The 17,720-nt window shown below is 40.6% G+C and overlaps 1 protein-coding gene across 1 annotated transcript in view; it reads left to right on the top strand.

Moving 5' to 3' along the window:
• LOC149222478 (ABC transporter B family member 25, mitochondrial-like) overlaps positions 1 to 17,720 on the top strand; it is a 553,005-nt gene that overhangs the window by 509,764 nt on the left and 25,521 nt on the right. Inside the window, exons 13-15 of the mRNA XM_089385458.1 lie at positions 4,837 to 4,887; positions 5,224 to 5,280; positions 5,362 to 5,460. Of these exons, the coding sequence (XP_089241584.1) occupies positions 4,837 to 4,887; positions 5,224 to 5,280; positions 5,362 to 5,460 (207 nt within the window). The remainder of the gene's footprint in view (positions 1 to 4,836; positions 4,888 to 5,223; positions 5,281 to 5,361; positions 5,461 to 17,720) is intronic.

The raw sequence follows: 17,720 nt of genomic DNA, 5'->3' as shown, positions 1-17,720 counted from the left end.
ATGGATTATTAATGTCTCCGCTTTTAAAAAGGGGTATTGCTAGGCTAGTTGTCCAGTCTCTTGGGAATCCTTGCTCAATGATGTTGTTGAATATTTCCATGATGTGCGGTGCAAGAGCGTTCATTCCCATTTTAGATACTCTTCTTGAAGTTCAGCCAAGTCCTTTGCCTTACCTCTTTTCAGCTTCTTAATTCCATTCTCCACCTCTTGTAATGTGAAGAGCTTTGAATTTGTGTTGATCTTAGGGAGGGACTCCGCCTCATATTCTTTTTCATGGAGTTGCTTTGCATATTCAAACCATTGATTGGCTGTAATATTATTTTCAATTTGCTTCTTCCTTGGTTGCAGTTCTTGCCAGAAAAACTTTGGATTATTCTTGCTTAAATATATTAACTCTTCTCTCTTTGTTTGCATGAACTCATCTTTTTTCCTTTTTAGTGTCTACTTATATAACTTTACATTCATCTTCTCCTTTCTAGCCTTTTTTCAAGGTTCTCCTTGCCATTTTTCATTCCTCATCAAACCAAGCATTTACATGAAAACAATTTGATTCTAATTTCCTGTTTTTTACTTTTTTGCACTTTTCAAGGTGCACTTTGAATTATATTGGTTAACTCATAGCTGTTGAAGCGTTTGAAACCAGTTTTCTTCTTCCGAATTAATCTCTCTAACATTGTCTTGAAGGTAATACCATTTTCTTGTGTTAGAAGAATTTTGCCCCTTGATAGTGATTGTCGAGAGCATTGGGTTTTCCTCTTATGTTGTCTTTTTTCTAACCATGATAACGTTATATAAATTGGGTTATGGTCTGATTTTAAGTCCCAAATATGCTCTCCAATACTAACTTTGTGTATCTTTTCTATTAAGCTTTGTGAACACATCACATAGTCAATGACACTTGCCCCATTGTATGTGTTGCAAGTGAAGTTCCCAAGCCTTTTCCATCTATCTAGACCATTACAAATAATTAAGTTGAAATCCCCACACAATGTAAGCAACTCCTCTCCAAAATGATTACTAACTTTGTCATCTTCTAAACACTTCACCCATTGGGGATTCTCCTCTTCAGTGAGCCAAATAGGATTGTTATCCTCTTTGCAACAAAGAATGCTAGCTTGATTATTTGTTGTTCTAGCATTGAAATCTCCCACTAAAAGAAATTCTCCTTGCTAAGAGTACACAACAATATCTTGTTTTAAAACTGCATACCGATCCTTGTTGTCAAGCCCCTTATTTTTGTAAGTTTTTGAGACTTGAGGGGCAAAATAGCATGCTTCAATTCTTATGTGATTCTCATCTCTGATATTTTCAACCATAAATATTGTTTATTTGCATCTTCTTTAAGTAACTGAATGTGACATCCTTCTTTTTCTTTCACTAAAACTAGCATTACCCCATACCCTTTGTCATTTTCTGCTACCTTTTTCCAAACTGCCAACTTCAAATAACCGTCAAACACAGGAGTTTTGCAACCATCATTCTCATGAGTTTTCGTGAGACAGATTATGTCTCTACCTTCCGCAATAGGCCCTAACCCAGGTCCCATTCTCCAAGGGTAACCTCTACAATTCCAACAAACTAAACTTAGGTAGACCTGGGTAGGATTTGATTGCTACGCAGTTTGGCACATAAGACTCAAATTTGATTCTTCACCCCTATTTGTCCATGTTGCTCTTGTTGTTTTCATCTCTATTATTGAATTCTTTGTTTTTTCTTTACTACTAGCGTGTTGGCTTGATTTCCCTAGAGGCCCAAACACTGCTATAACGACTTTCTCATTGTACAACCATGCCCTTTTTCCTTCATTTATTGTTGTTCTAATTTTCTCCACTTCATTCATTTTCTCCTCTTAAATCTCCATTGAGGAAGAAGTATGAACCTTTCAAGAGTTTCTTTTTTGCCCAGAAGTTGTCGTTTGTCTTGTACACTTGCCATGGTGACTTTTATGGGTCGAGGGCTCTCTTCACATATCCTCCAAACCCTTCTTGCTTGGCAAATTTGCCCTTGTTCAAGTAAAATCAGTGGAGTTGACTCATTAGTTGTAAAAGAGTGGTTTGATTATTTGCAAACCAACATATGTATTTCCTTTGATTTAATTTTATTAAGCTTGATTTGAAACTAGTAACTTGAATAAGGTACAAAGTCATTAAACACTGCAAGTTGTGAGGTTGGTGGTGAACCACTGAATATTTATTTAAAAATTAATAGTTATTAAAAAATGTAATAGAATAAGATTTTTTGAATTGGTTTTGTTTAAAGATTAATAATTATTAAAAAAAAAAATGTAATAAAATAAGATTTTATGAACTGATTATAAGTATATTACCATTATTGTAAAGGTTCATCAATCAACAATAACATCAATAACATGTTCAATTTAACAACCAATCAAATTAAAGAAATAAATTAAATTATTTTTTAAAAATAATAAATTCCAATTTGTAATGTTCAACTATAGAAATTTTGCGCACGCGATGTGCATGATATGACGGTCGGGGCGGATGGTTTGCACACCCCCCGACCCGTTTCGAATCTTGCAGCACTGCTGCCGCAGCTCATTTGCCCTGATGCTGGCGTTCATGTGTCCATGGCGACTAATCAATGATATGACGATTGTCAGCGTAGTTCTGACACGTATTTGTAATATATGTATAAAAAAAAAGACGGCCCATGATGCTTCTGTAGGGAACTAGCCCCGCCCATTTTCAAAAAACTATAGAAATTTTGCAATAATTTTTTTAGTCAAACATAAACTAATATGGATTTGCCCAAACACTCAATGCAACATCGCTAGAGCATGGATAATAAATAATGCCGTGAACCATGGCTAAATTTTTTTTTTTAAATACATTGTACGCCTAAAATCAGCCCCTTTTATCGTATATAACTCCATCTAGGCTACTTAGTCTTTCATATGATACAACAATCTGATAGAGCCAATCCTTGCGTTTCTCATCAATCCTGTGTGTTCTTCTTTTGAGATCACATATTGATTCGGACATCCAAACCACAAAGTAGTTGACATTTATGAGCAAGTAACGTTTCATTGTGGAATGGCCAATCGATCACTGGATTCGAGTCAGAAATACCCCAGAAACGTATTGGAAAAAAGGTGCAATTCAGAGCATTTTTATCCAACTTCATACAAAACGTATAATATCCGTGGATATTTGGTGTTTTGAAGCCTGATTAATTTCAATGAGAGCAGCACACAAGAACAACAGTAGTCGAACTTTCTTTGAGTCCGATTTAGACTTTTGAATTTGACTCTACTCTGCAGAAATCAAATCGATTCACCTGCTCCGATTTTAACTTGGCCCCGAGTTATACTCGCCATTCGGATAAACATGTCAAGTATGTGCCAGATTAACCTAGTGAGTCTGACTTCACGAATTTGAAAACTCGGCAGTCTTGGCCTTTGTCTATAAAAGACACTGAAAACTTAAAGAAGTGCTCCTTTTTCTTAATTTTTAATCCTTTTTTGCAATACACAATCAGTAGAATTGGCCCATGTTCTGATTCATGGCATTAGAATGCCATTTAGTATCATACATTTACATATTCTTAAAAAATCATGTTTAAAAACTGCATCATATGGAGATGACAAGCAGAGAAGGGCATGTACAGGTTACTGAGAATGGCATGCTGAGCATGTGACAATAAAATGTGATCCACACATAAACATAACAGATGGTTTTTAATAAAATGTGATCCATACATAAATATAAGAGATGGGTTTGAGCATACGTCGAAAAACGCTATTGGAGACGTTGAGGATAGACAAAATATATTTTTCGAAACTGTTCTCACATCTGTGGGGACACAGCCCACAATAATTTTGTGCAGACAGACATGAAAAGAAGCTGAGATGTATCAGTACAGGCGATCCATTAGGGCAGAGCTGATACATGTGTGGCCACTGGTTTTCAAATAATAAGCAGACGTGAGAGACACCCCAAAACTCTACTAAAAAAATGTGTAGAATTTTTTGTAGGCAAGCGAACAACAAAAATCCATTCAAGTTCACCGGGTGAGTAGACAGTAATAGGATGTTTTGTTGAAGGCATTCAGTGGTATAAAGGTTATCGGTTCGAAATTCTGTGGGAAAAATCTAACCATGTGGCTGGTGTGACCTAGGATGTTTTGTTGAAGGCATTCTGTGGTGTAAAGGTCACTGGTTCGAAATTCTGTGGGAAAAATCCAGCCATGCTAAGTGCTGGTGTAACCTAGGCTAGGTGCAATCCTGGGTGATTTTGACCACTTAGATGCCCATGGGTCACAGCTACTCAAACCACTGAGTCTCCGTCATCTCTCAAGACTGACATAACCTAGCAAGAAGGCGTCAAAACTCTAATCACAAAACAACAAATAGAGTGAATGAACAAATAGAGTGAATGACCTGGTGACCATATTCACAGAAGACAGGAAATCGGTGGTTTTAATTGGTCACAATATTTGGTAAATATGGTAGCTGGTAATTGGTTAAATATTAAGAAGCTTGTGACGAGAATTACTAATCATGGATAATTAGGTCCAACTGATATTTTGGATCTTACAAGACGTCACACCTGCCACTAACGCCACACCTGCCACTATTAATTTATGCATGGCCCTTCATTAGTGTCCTTACTCCCTCTAAGTGCTGTCTATGTTATATGAACGCTCGTATCGGCAATTTCGTTTCAGGCTGTATTCCTCCGCTTGTTACTAGTCAAAAGAATGATGGGATGATATTGTAATATGAAAAATCTATATATAAATGAACAATTATTTTAAGTGTTAATGCAATCAATACCGAGTACTGATGAGCTTTATGACTTGTCTCGTTTTTGCTAGCTTAGTGGAGGGGAAAAACAACGAGTCGCCATAGCAAGAGCATTTCTCAAAGTGGGTATATTATCTTTTCTGACTACCCTGTCTTTCTTCTCTCATTTATTACAATATCAAATATAACATATGCAATCTATGAGCCAACAACGCTTAAAAATATATATATTATAAGTTTTGGAAAAGGGTATTTCTGACTTTATCCTGACATGTTATAAAAATGTGTATATGACTTCACTTCCGGATGTTGTGCATTGCTTGTCCTGGAAATGAATTGTGATGACAAGTTTGAAACGTCGACAGAATGACAAGCAACGCGGAAAATCCGAAAGTGATTTCTTATACCGTAGAAGATCAAAACTTATATATGTTTTAAAGCACGTTCGGTGTCAACAGGGACCACGATTGTTAATTTGCGATGAGGCTACTAGCGCATTAGATTCATCCACAGAGGTACTAGTAATCTGTCTTTCAGCTTAAGATGATAAATACACATTGGGGACCACATGTTAAGAAACCTGGTGTCTTAGGCAGGCATCTATCCTTCAATCTCTAAAAGAACTCGCAACTGGTCGAACATGTGTATTTGTGGCTCATCGGCTCTCGACAATTATGCATTGTGACAAAATCATGGTATGCAATTTTCTAAACAATCATAGACTTACAAGTCCTTTCTGTTTTATATCAATTCAAAAAATAATTAATTTATTGATTAAGTTTAATTTCTAGAACAAACATCAACATGTAACGGCACTAAATGTTTGTAGGATGTTGGTTTCACAATGCTTTTATCAAAGTAATAAACTGATTAGGTTGGAATCAAAAATTTGTGATTGCATTATAATTGCGGTTTACTTTATTTTTCAGTTCTTCTTTTTCTTTGAAGAAATATTGTTCATATTAAAAAACGAAAAGATTTATGATATAGAATTTAGGTCTAAATAAACCAATTTCATTCTACCTAAAGAAAAGTAGGAAAACCTTACCGTATGTTGAACTCTGAGATCACAACCTTTCACATCTCTCCTAATGAGAGTGCCTCTAGCTCTAAATTATACATTGAATTTGTTAGAATGATGATTTTTATGTGAAAAAAAAATAGAGAACCAAGTTATGAGAAAAAAACCTCACATATAATCTTCTAAAGAACATACAAGGAAACATTTCTAATAGCGTGACATACTTCTCTAAAGTGCAAAGAAGCAATGGAGTCAACTTTAGTTAGTAGAGTAGATTTCCAATAAATTTTGTAGTATTGCAAAGGATATGGTGCCAAGTATCTTCTATAAGATCCCAACATTCCCGAGCACACTTACATATCCAAAAAATGTGGTGGATGGTTTTGACCCCACCACCATCACTGCAGTGCAGACATGAAGCATTGGTAAACCCCTTCCATGACATTCACTCCTTAGAGAGTAGTTTCTAAGAGATCAAAGTCTTCAAAATACGTTGAGCCTATGGGAGTGTGTGAAGGACCACACTATCCAAAAGCAGTCAACTCATTTAGCTTCCTCGTGTATAAGGTCACATCTCTGATTAAGGGTTTCTTGGAAAGTATGTAAATTGAATGAAGACCCTGATTAAATTGTGAGGATTGTAAACCCAAAAGTGGGAGTATTCGATTATTGTAAGTCATTCAGGATACAATTATGAATTTTTTGAATGGAAATCAAAGCAAAGGAGTTTATACTCACACAAGAGGCAAGGCTAAGTCTTCAATTTTCCCATTTCCTCATCTCATAGGTATGTCCAATAGAAATATCCCACCTAGTTAGCCTCTTGGGAAGAAATCTCTTGATATGAGATGTTGAATCCTGCACTATCCAAGACCATATTTACTAACTGGCAATGTCAATACCTCTTTTATGTTTGTCCCATTACAAGGAAAGGTATGGTACAACTATTTTCAAGCGTCCTTAATCCTTTTAGGAATTGGAGAGCCATCAATTTTAAAATCATTTAGTGCACTAATTACATAATTGAACAACAATGGCCCTCTAACTCCAGCTTTATGTTTCTTGCAAAAACACTGTAATGTCCCCAATTTTGATTTTTCATCTGAGGGAGTTAATGGAGTTTATTGGGGAGGTGCTAAGCATAGCACAATTTTGTAAATTGAGCATTGGAGACATTTTTGGCATATGGGACTTAGGAGAAATAGAAAATTAATTTTCTAGTGGAATGTGGGGGCCACACCTACAAGAAATATGCACCACTTGGAGAGAAAATCGAATTGCTAAGGGAAGGAGGTCGAAATATTGGATGGAGGGACCCACATGAGGAGGCAAGAAAAAATTATAAATAGAAGGAGCATAGAAGCTATTGGGGTCTTTGTTCACTCATCTATTTCCTTTGTTGCTCACGTTGTTTAGTTGGGTCACAAGTGTTGCTTAGCACAAAGTTCTCCAAGGGGAGAATTCACCCTTCTTTCGGTGGACTTCGAGTGCCACCCTAGGGAGGTAAATTTGTTGCTACATTTGAAGGGAGGCTTGTGGAATTTTGGGAGCATCTTTCAGCCATTCCCCTCAGCTAATTCGTGCTCTAGGGAGGATGTAGTAGAGAAACTCGTACCACTTATTTCAGCTATTTTCCAGGGGTTGTTTGCCGAGAGAAATTTAGAGAAGTTGCTCCAGGGGAAGACTAAGCTTTGTGGAGAATTTCGAGGCTGGAGATTGCTGCTTTTGAGAGGAACGAATTTATCTTCCTAGGACCTGCGCAGGGGGTCACTGGACAACGTTTCTGTGGAGCTGATTTCAGCTATCTTGTGCTGGGATTTGATGTGAGACTTCTCCCCAACATCCGGGAAAACTTCCTTTATCGTTCCTATTGCAGATTGAGAAGAAATAAGGAGGATTTCAATAGATTTCATCACTGGGGGATGAAATATTTGTTCAAGAGGGCGTAGTGCCAAAATAGGGCAATTTTGGAATATCGGAATTAGCAAAAACCCTTTCTGGGTTTTTGTAGGTTTGTTGAGAGGACTTCGGGGTTAAATTTGCAGAATTTTCTGGGCGGTATTCGGGCCAGAAATCCCTTTTTGCCCAACAATACATTTTATTATTTAGCTGGTAATTACACCATTTTGTGGGTTTTCTGGGTGGTTGGTTTGGGGCAGATTCCTTCATGGGTTTAGATGAGTATTTTTGGGATAACCTACAACTGCATTTTCAGGCGATTACGGGCATCGTAGAGGGTCATTCTTAGCATTTCTAGTGCAGCAGTAGTTGCCAATGGGTCTGCGCAAAAGGATATTGGGTCAAAGTTTCTTAGATATCGGGGTCATATCCTCTACTTGGGTTTGCTCCAACTTGCTTATGCAAGCCTAGGTGCACTTGTTCCTTGCTATATGTACTCCTTACAGCTCATAATTTAATAAAATGGCTCAACTTATTTGCCCAACTTCTTGGTGTTTTTTATGGTGCATGTGTGTTTATGATTTTATTTGCTATAGCCTGGTTCATGTTTCTGTTATTAGTTGTAAATTTCAATTTTGAATATTACAGTGGTATTAGAGCATGATCTTGGCCCAACTGTGGGTAACTAGTGAGATCGGGGGAGATTTGGGCATGTATGCATAGTGACGGGTTACACCATACACCACCCATGGCTCAAGGGAGATTCTGTATGCAGGAATTCTATGGTGGAATCCACTGGAACGATGAGAGGTTGGCTCAATTGAGGAAGGTGTCAAACGAGATCTATCATTTTCCTTACAATAGAGACACTAGAGGTGCACAAACCGTGGGAATACAACCATCTACACCATGTGGGGTAAGTCGACAGACTCAGGACACCAGATCTCCTCGAAAGGAGAAGGCAGGACAGGGACATCTAGAGGGTGATACCAGGGGGCGCTTTTGCTAGTGGAGACCTGGCTATAGATACCAGGAGCCTAAGGAGGAGGTTGAGCATGAGGTTGAGGGCATATCAGATTGTAGGGAGCACGTAGATACATCCAGTGTAAAAACCCAACGATTAGTAGTTACTTGGAAATGTAAAAAGGAAATGCTAAACCAAGACATCAATATGAAATTAGACTTGAAGCATGAAAAGAAAACACTTGTTTGAAAGGATTACAATACTTGCTTTTGGAATAGACTTTGCATATGAAAACTCAAACCATCAAGAGACAAGTAAATGTAATGGAAAGTGCTCTTGGATAGCTAAATAAATCAATGAAAGCACATTTTTTTAAAAGAGATATAAATTTAGAAGTATTTTCTTTACATCATGTCCCTTCTCAAATACATCTGTAACAAGGTGCTGCTACACAATTTTGCACAATTTTGGCTAGGGAAGAGAACCCATCATTTTTTACTTAGGGACTTAGGAGGCAATTCAACTTTATTTGGCTGCTAGTGGAATGTGAGGGCCACCCACATGAGAATTCAGACTGGGCTATTCGAATTGCTTGGCGGGAAGTCGAATAGGTGGATGGAGGGGCCCACATGAGGCAAAGAAGGCCCAAGGAGTTATAAGAAGGAAGAAGCTCTCATTTTGGATTCATTCTTACATCTTGCAAACAAAATTACTTGACTGTTCACTCTACTATTTAGCTGAGTCAACCGGTTGTTTAGCCACGAATCTTTCAAGCGGGAGATTCAACCTTTCCTTCGAGGGACCTTTCGTGCCCGCCCTAGGGAGGTAGTTCCATAGTCATTTCAGGAGATCCGAGAGTGTGTTGCAGCATTCTCATTCAGCCAGCAGGGAGTGCGTATTTCTCACTAGCTAGAGAATATGCAGGAGGAGTTGGAGCTATCAGTGATCAACCATTTGTCAAGAGAGTTAGAGGACTGAGAGAGCAGTAATAGGCCAGCATTCCTTGTGGGTTTTGGTTCCTTCGAGTCCCTGGTCATGTCATTTGGGCTGACCAATGCTCCGACCACCTTCCAGTCATGCATGAACCATGTCTTCCGGGGACAGTTGAGGAGGTTCATGCTAGTTTTCTTCGATGACATTCTGATTTACAGTTGGACATGGGAGGAGCACCTCCAACACTTGGAGGAGGTGCTACGCATTTTGGAGGAGCAACAGTTTTATGCCAAGCTCTCCAAGTGCGAGTTTGGTTTGACAGAGATGCTCTACCTAGGGCATATCATTGGTGTTGATGGGGTGAAGGTCCATGGGGAGAAGATTCAGGCCATCCAGGATTGGCCAGTACCCCGAGATGTGACTGCACTGAGGGGCTTCTTGGGCATTTTCACCTACTATAGGAAGTTTGTCAAGGAGTTCTCACAACTGGCAGTGCCCTTAACCGATTTGACCAAGAGAGGGGCTTTCACATGCACTGATGGAGCACAGGTTGCCTTCGATCACCTCAAGGAGGTGGTGAGCAGTTGCCCGGTCTTGGCACTTCCAGATTCTTCCCAGCCCTTCACAGTGGAGTGTGATGCCTCCAAGGTGGGAGTTGGAGCAGTATTGTCACAGGAGGGGCATCCCATTGCTTTCGAGAGTCAAAAGCTCCTACCACATGAGCTGTCATATTCCATATATGAAAAAGAGATGCTGGCCATCATGCATGCATTGGACAAATTCCGCAGTACTTGGTGGGCAACAGGTTTCAAGTGAAGACTGATCACAACAGTCTTCGTCACTTCATGGGGCAGTAGGGCCTCAATGACAGGTAGCAAAGATGGGTCAGCAAGGTACACGCCTATGACTTCGACATAGAGTATGTGCGGGGAAGGCACAATCTGGTGGCCGATGCTCTATCTCGTAGACTAATTGGGTTATCCCTCATGAGTATCTGCCATGATTGGAGGGCTCGGCTATTGTTGGAGTACTCCAAGGACAGGAGGGCATGTGAGGTCTTGGAGGGTACCCATGCAGATGAGCATTACCGAGTGATGGATGACATCATCTATTACAAGGGGCTCATTTTCCTAGTACCCAACTCGCAGCTAAGGGAGAGGGTGCTCCAAGCAGCACATGACTCACCATTATCCAGGCACCAGGGGTTTCGAAAAACATATATGGCAGTTAGGGAGAGATTCACATGGAAGGGCCTCAAGGGGGACGTGTTGAAGCACGTACAGGAGTGTGAGGCATGTCAGAGGAACAAGGGGGAGTTGATCCACCCTGCAGGATTCCTACAGCCACTTCCCATCCCCGAGGGGAAATGGGAAAATATCTTTATGGATTTCATCACAAGGCTCCCCAAAGTACAGGGGAAGGACTGCATCTACGTAGTGGTCGACAGATTGACCAAATATGCCCACTTTTTCGCCATCCCCACCAGATACACGGCTGCACAGGTTGTAGAACTATTCTTTCAGGAGATTTTAATTTTCAGGTTGCACAGGCTCCCCAAGAACATTATGAGTGACAGGGACAGTAGGTTCATGGGAGGCTTTTTGCAGGAACTTTTTAGATTGGTAGGGACCGAGCTCACTCATAGCACTAGCTACCATCCTCAAACAGATGACCAGACCGAGAGGTTAATCAATGGTTGGAGGGGTACTTGAGGAACTACGGATCGGTCAGCAGAGGGCTTGGATTCAGTGGTTGCATCTGGGCGACTACTGCTACAACACCACTCACCACATGTCCATTGGTATGACTCCTTTCTGTGCTTTATATGGATATGATGCATTATCTTTTGCTGACATTGTTTTTGGAGACAGTCGGGCCCCAAAGGCCAAAGACTAGGTCCAAGAGAGCCAAGACATCCTCAAGGCTCTCAAGGATAACTTGGTGACAACCTAAAATCAGTAGAAGGTGTACGCAGACCAGCACAGGACGAAGAGGCATTTCAAGGAGGGGGACTTGGTATACCTCCGGCTATAGCCTTACAAGCAGTCCACAGTGAAGCAGAAGGGGGCCAAGAGGCTACAACCACGCTTCTATGGACCCTACCGGGTGATTAAACGAGTTGGAGAGGTGGCTTATGAACTAGAGCTGCCTTAGGGGAGTAGGATTCACAATGTCTTTCATGTCTCATGCCTTAAAAAGGTGTTGGGACAACAGGTGAAAGTAGCAACTGATTTACCCCCACTAGATGATGAGGGCCACTTGGTTTTGGAACCTGAGGCCATCTTTAGGAAAGCAAGGAAAGGAAATTGAGGAGCAGGACCATCAAGGAGTTCTTGGTGCGTTGAAAGAACTTGCCAGATGAGTATGCCAGCTGGGAGGGTGAGCACATTTTGGAGCACCCAGCTTTGAGGTTGCTTGAGGGAAAGCAACATTTGGGAGGGGAGGACTGCCATGCCCCTTCTCAAATACATTTGTAACAAGGTGTTGCTACAATTACATAATTTTGCACAATTTTGGCTAAGGAAGAGAACCCATCATTTTCAACTTAGGGACTTAGGAGGCAATTCGACTTTATTTGCCTGCTAGTGGAATGTGGGGGCCACCCACATGAGAATTCAGACTAGGCCATTCAAATGGCTTGGAGGGAAGTTGAATAGGTGGATGGAGGTGCCGACATGAGGCAAGGAAGGCCCTAGGAGTTATAAGGAGGAAGAAGTTCTCATTTTGGATTCATTCTTACATCTTGCAAACAAAATTACTTGATTGTTCGCTCTGTTGTTTAGCTGAGTCAACCGATTGTTTGGCCTTGAATCTCTCAAGCGGGAGATTCAACCTTTCCTTCGAGGGACCTTTCGTGCCCGCCCTAGGGAGGCAGTTCCATAGTCATTTCAGGAGATCCGCGAATGTGTTGCAGCATTCTCATTAAGCCACAAGCAAGGAGTGCGTATTTTTGGCTAGCTGGAGAACACGCAAGAGGAGTTGGAGCTATCAGTGATCAGCCATTTGCCGGGGGAGTTAGAGGACTAAGAGAGCAGCAATAGGCCAGCATTCCTTGTGAGTTTTGGAGCCAACAAAGCCAGCATCCTAGCAGTTCGAATTACTGGGCTTGGGGATACCACAGAGGGTCAGTCCAGCAATTTTTTTGGAGCTTAGGAGCAGGCACCATAGGCCGAAAGCCCATCTGGGGAGTCAGGGGATTGATAGTAGGGATTAGCCCTGTACTTTGGGACCATTTCCGGGAGGATTTATAGGCAGATTCCAACAGGCTGAGTTTTGGAGTTGAAGCTGAAGTTGGGCTTCAAGGGGGTCAAATTTCATAAGTCTAAACCATCCAAAATCCTTTGTCAGCTTTTTTGGGTTTAAGCCAAGGAGTCTGGGGTTAAAAGCATATAATTTTCTGGGCATAGGAAATGGACTTTTCAGCAATTCGAACTTCAGTAGAAAGGTAGTTTTCTGGGCAGTGCATTGCATATTGGTGCAGCAGTTGGAAGTTGGAACAGTCATGGGATCAACCATTTTCTCACCTGGTTTTTTCATGCTTGTCCACTGAGACAGGTCCAGGTGCATCATTCTATTATCATTTGTTAAACACACATGGACAGCACAAAAGATATGAAGGATAAATCATGCAATGCAATTTTTATTAACAATTGATTTACATTTATAGTACAATATCTGACTCTTGGGTTTCAGATCCCAAGGTCTCTTGGACTCCTTAGTCTTTTCGGCTTCCACACTAACCCTTTAGGATTAGGTGTCCAACATTCCCCCCCTTAATCCGAAGGGTTATGTATGAGTCCAAGAAGAGAGCTGTAATACAAAATGTGCAAAAATGCATGGCAGCACTAGGCTGAATGTGCTCTATGAAATGTTGGTAAAAAGGGCAGTGGTTTAAGGATGACCACCAACACTGGAACGCTTAGTGCAGTTCCCGGAACTCTTCCAAAACTGGCAAGAAACTGAAGTTTTCTACTAGAGGAAGTGTTCTCAATCTGTGATGGTTTAAGGATGACCAACAACTCTGGAATGCTTAATGCAATTCCTGGAACTCTTCCAAAACTGGCAAGAAGCTGGAGTCTTCTGCTAGAGGAAGTGTTCTTAATTTGTGATGGTTTAAGGATGACCAACAACTCTGCGATTCCTGGAACTCTTCCAAAACTGGCAAGAAGCTGGAGTCTTCTGCTAGAGGAAGTGTCCCAGATTGCCAACTGAAGGCATGTTCAGGCATCTTTGTCTCTGGCTACAACTCTGAAACTGGTGTGGCAGGTTGTGGCTCAGGCTCGCTTGATGTGACTTTGAAGCTTGTAGATGACCATCATTTTCCCCCCTGTCAGGTACAAGGTGAGAAGATGGAGAAAATCAACTGCAAGACTGTTCAATACTCTGGAACAAGTTCTGACATGTGTTTGGAATATCTTCTTGGCTGTTGATGCCCATTGCCAAGAAGCGATCCATCCAAGATGAATCTTTGTTCTTGCAGGACGTTTGTTTTTGAAGCATCTGTGTGAAGAATGGCTGGTTTTATGACAGTGCTTACATGGATGAAGATCAAAACAGTGATCTTTCAAATGGCCAACTCGGTCACAGTGTTGGCATTTCACGATCTGTTTTTTTGGTTGTTGTTATTGCTGTGGAAGAGGGACAGAGTCTGGAACAGCTGGAGGTGAACTGTCATGAGGAGCAGGTGAACTGTCATAAATGAATCCAGCACTCTGAAACTGAATGGGCTTGGCATAGTCTGGAATATAAAAGGACAAGTCCTTGTCATATCCAAGACCAGTTCTGTGCTTGTTGTGGACAAGCTGTTCCCAAGGTCTGATGATGGGCTTGGGAAGTGCAGACTGAGTTTCAACATCTGCATGTAAATCTGTTGTTGTATTAGGCACAAAATTTGCAACATTAGTGTCTTGCTGTTTATGGGAGTCTGTTTCAATTTTCTGAACAGAAACAGGTTCAGAATGATGACTCCACTGCTGTAATTCTTCTTGTTGTAGCTTTGTTTCTAGCTGCAAAAACTCAATATTTTCCTGTGCATTTTGTAGACATGTCTGAATGTCAGCAATAATGTCTTTATTGATTATGATTGCGCTGTCAGTAGTGGATATGATTAGAGTTCTCAGTAACTCTAATATTCTTTCAGGCTTAGCCATTTCTTAAAAATCCTCCAAATCCCACAGAAAAATGTAAGCTGCTAAATATCTTCAAGTTGCACAAGAAAACCCTATAACTTAAAGAGAAAAATCAACCAGAGATTATTTGAAACTCTATATTCCTTCTGGAAGCTTCGGAATGCAAAAAGAATAAAAAATCCACGAATACCAACAATGGAGACACGGCTCAAACTCCACGAATATACATAAGGGTAGCTTGACCTCTTCCTTCAATAATAAATCCAAGAATAATAAACAGCAAGAATGAGAGGCTCAAAGTCCTTCCGACACAGATACAATAGATATGTTCCTCCTTTCCTTCAATCCAAAACAATATGTACACCTCGATTACGCTGTAAAATCACTGTGCAGATTGAGTCCTTGTGAAACAAACCAGGAATCTTAGCAAATGAAAGCAACAGTCATCTTCGCTGCGGTAGGGACGAACAAACTAGAGGATTTCTTGAGCTCTGCAATAAGATTTATCGAAGTTTTATTGAGGTTTGCCCAGAGGATTTATTGACATCTGCCTAGACTGCGAACAAGAGGATTTTTAGCCATCTGCCGACATATTTCTCGACATCTGCCTACACTGACCTTCGAGTAGACTGAACCTTCGAAATGTTCCTTACCATGGTCGAATTGATTTATGATACGAAATTATCCATATTGGTTTCGCAGATTATTATGGATTACCAATTATACCCAATTCTATGCATTTCTCTGTTTGCAGTCATCACATGGCTTGTGTTGAAGCACCTCCTCATCTGTTTCGTTTCCCACAGACGGCGCCAAATGTTGAAGGACCTCTCGGAAAGAGGCCTCATCTGCAGGCAGGTTTCAAGGAGGCTTCTGCCCTCAGTTTAAGGAATTTCTAGTATGGAATCTGGATGCAGAAAATTAGCTGGAGTATCGGAACCTTTTCCCGCATTTATTTTTGCTCAAGGGCATTCATTTGCTTACTTTTTGATACCGGAACTGAACAGAAGTCGACTCCAGCCACTGGAAGAGTAAATTCATATGAAACTGCTGCATCCTCTAAAATTTAAATCATTTTGAGTGGTTGCTTTGGCCATTAGCAAGAATGTAGCCACTAATATTATAAAGGGAGGAATTCATGTTTCCAATCTCTGTGCGTAATGCCTTTATCCTCCATGTTATCTTCTTGGACCGAAGTTGTTCTATTACTTCTTCTTCTAAGATAAGCCGCCACCGAAGTCGGGCTCCTTCCTCTTTCTTGGACACTTTCCACTCCCCTTCGGCCTTCGAGTACTCAGAAAAACAAATGCCGCATCTTCTTCGCGACGCTGCGTGCAGCAGTACAGCTCGGAAAACACCACTCAAGCTCCGAAAACGCCATTAATGTTGGGGAAACACCATGAATGCTTCGAAAGAAGCTTCAACAATAGTGGAAATATGCATAGTATACAGGGATTTCAAATGGTAAATGGCATAGAAAGGTCATCGGATCGAACCTGTTCGAAGGTGGATAACTGAAGAATGAATCCTTCAAAACGGAATGTCACTGAATGCACCGTATTCTCATCGAAATCTACAGAGAGCGTCTCTACCGTTCGAGTTCAGGTGGTGTGGTATCATTATTTAAAATTCAGTATGCAGATTATTATAAAGATATACGCTGCAAACCCTGCAGACCCTGCAAAGAGCAGATTTGTCAGGATAGAGAGCAGAGAGCGTATGCAGCGCTGGTGCGCCAGGGAGCAGAGGTGTGTCAGGCAAACGCTCAGGCAATGCGCTCAGAGAGCAATCAACTTATTCGGATGAACAATGCAAACGTTCATCTGTCAAGTGAATGTCAGGCGCAGGTAAAGAATGGCACAAATTTCGCTGGGTGAAGGAGCGTTTGTGTGCAGAGAGCAGCGTATTAAATGCAGGTGGAGCAGCGCTTTTAAATAGGGCATTTATGGACAGAGAACGCAGGTCTCATAACGGCTTGGACAGATGCGTTATATGGCAGAGGCAGAGGCAGCATGTCAGGAGCGCTGGAAAAGAATATGGCAGAGGGCCAGGACTGACATGCACATAACAGGCCACAGAAAAACAAGCGGCTCTGATACCATGTTAAACACACATGGACAGCACAAAAGATATGAAGGATAAATCATGCAATGCAATTTTTATTAACAATTGATTTACATTTATAGTACAATATCTGACTCTTGGGTTTCAGATCCCAAGGTCTCTTGGACTCCTTAGTCTTTTCGGCTTCCACACTAACCCTTTAGGATTAGGTGTCCAACATTTGTATTTTTCCCTCAAAACAACAATAAAATGGCTCAGCAGTTCCATATTTGTAGCATTTCTATGGGTGTTTAATGTGTATTTCGTTTTTATAATTTGCTGCACAGATTATTTTCTTTATATCACGTGTATTCCTATTTAGGAACATTACATGTACACAAGCTATGTCCAAGAAAATATCTGCAAGAAACCACTTTCTAAGATAAAACTATGGAAATTCAAAGAACCAATGAAAGTTATTTGGAGAATGTGTTAAGAGTGGGTTGGTCTCTCCAAAGACTTCCCCTCACGCTTGATATTTGGATCCCAACAAGATTTTCCTCTACAAAATTTCAATCAAACATTAGTCCCATATAGATTTAGCAAATAAGCAATGATAAGAAAACTCTAGAAATTTATTGGAAAATAATTAGAAATTTCCACACCTAGAGCATACTCTTAAATCAATTGCCAATGCCAGATAGCTTTACATTAACAAATCTACAAGAGCATATGGAAATAAAATCAATCAAAGCATGAGAAAAAGAAATTATACCAATAGTGAGTCAATCAGCAGTTGGAGCAGTCATCAAATCAGCCATTTTCTCACGTGGGTTTGATCATGCTTGTCCACTAAGACAAGCCAGGTGCACCATTCTATTATCATTTGTATTTTTCCCTCAAAACAACAATAAAATGGCTCAGCAGTTCCATATTTGCAGCATTTCTATGGGTGTTTAATGTGTA

The sequence above is a fragment of the Pinus tabuliformis genome, chromosome Q (assembly GCF_031772625.1).
Source record: "Pinus tabuliformis cultivar Carrire ecotype Pingquan chromosome Q, CPIR1, whole genome shotgun sequence".
In the NCBI taxonomy this organism is placed as follows: Eukaryota; Viridiplantae; Streptophyta; class Pinopsida; order Pinales; family Pinaceae; genus Pinus; species Pinus tabuliformis.
This window is presented reverse-complemented; position numbering and strand designations above follow the sequence as displayed.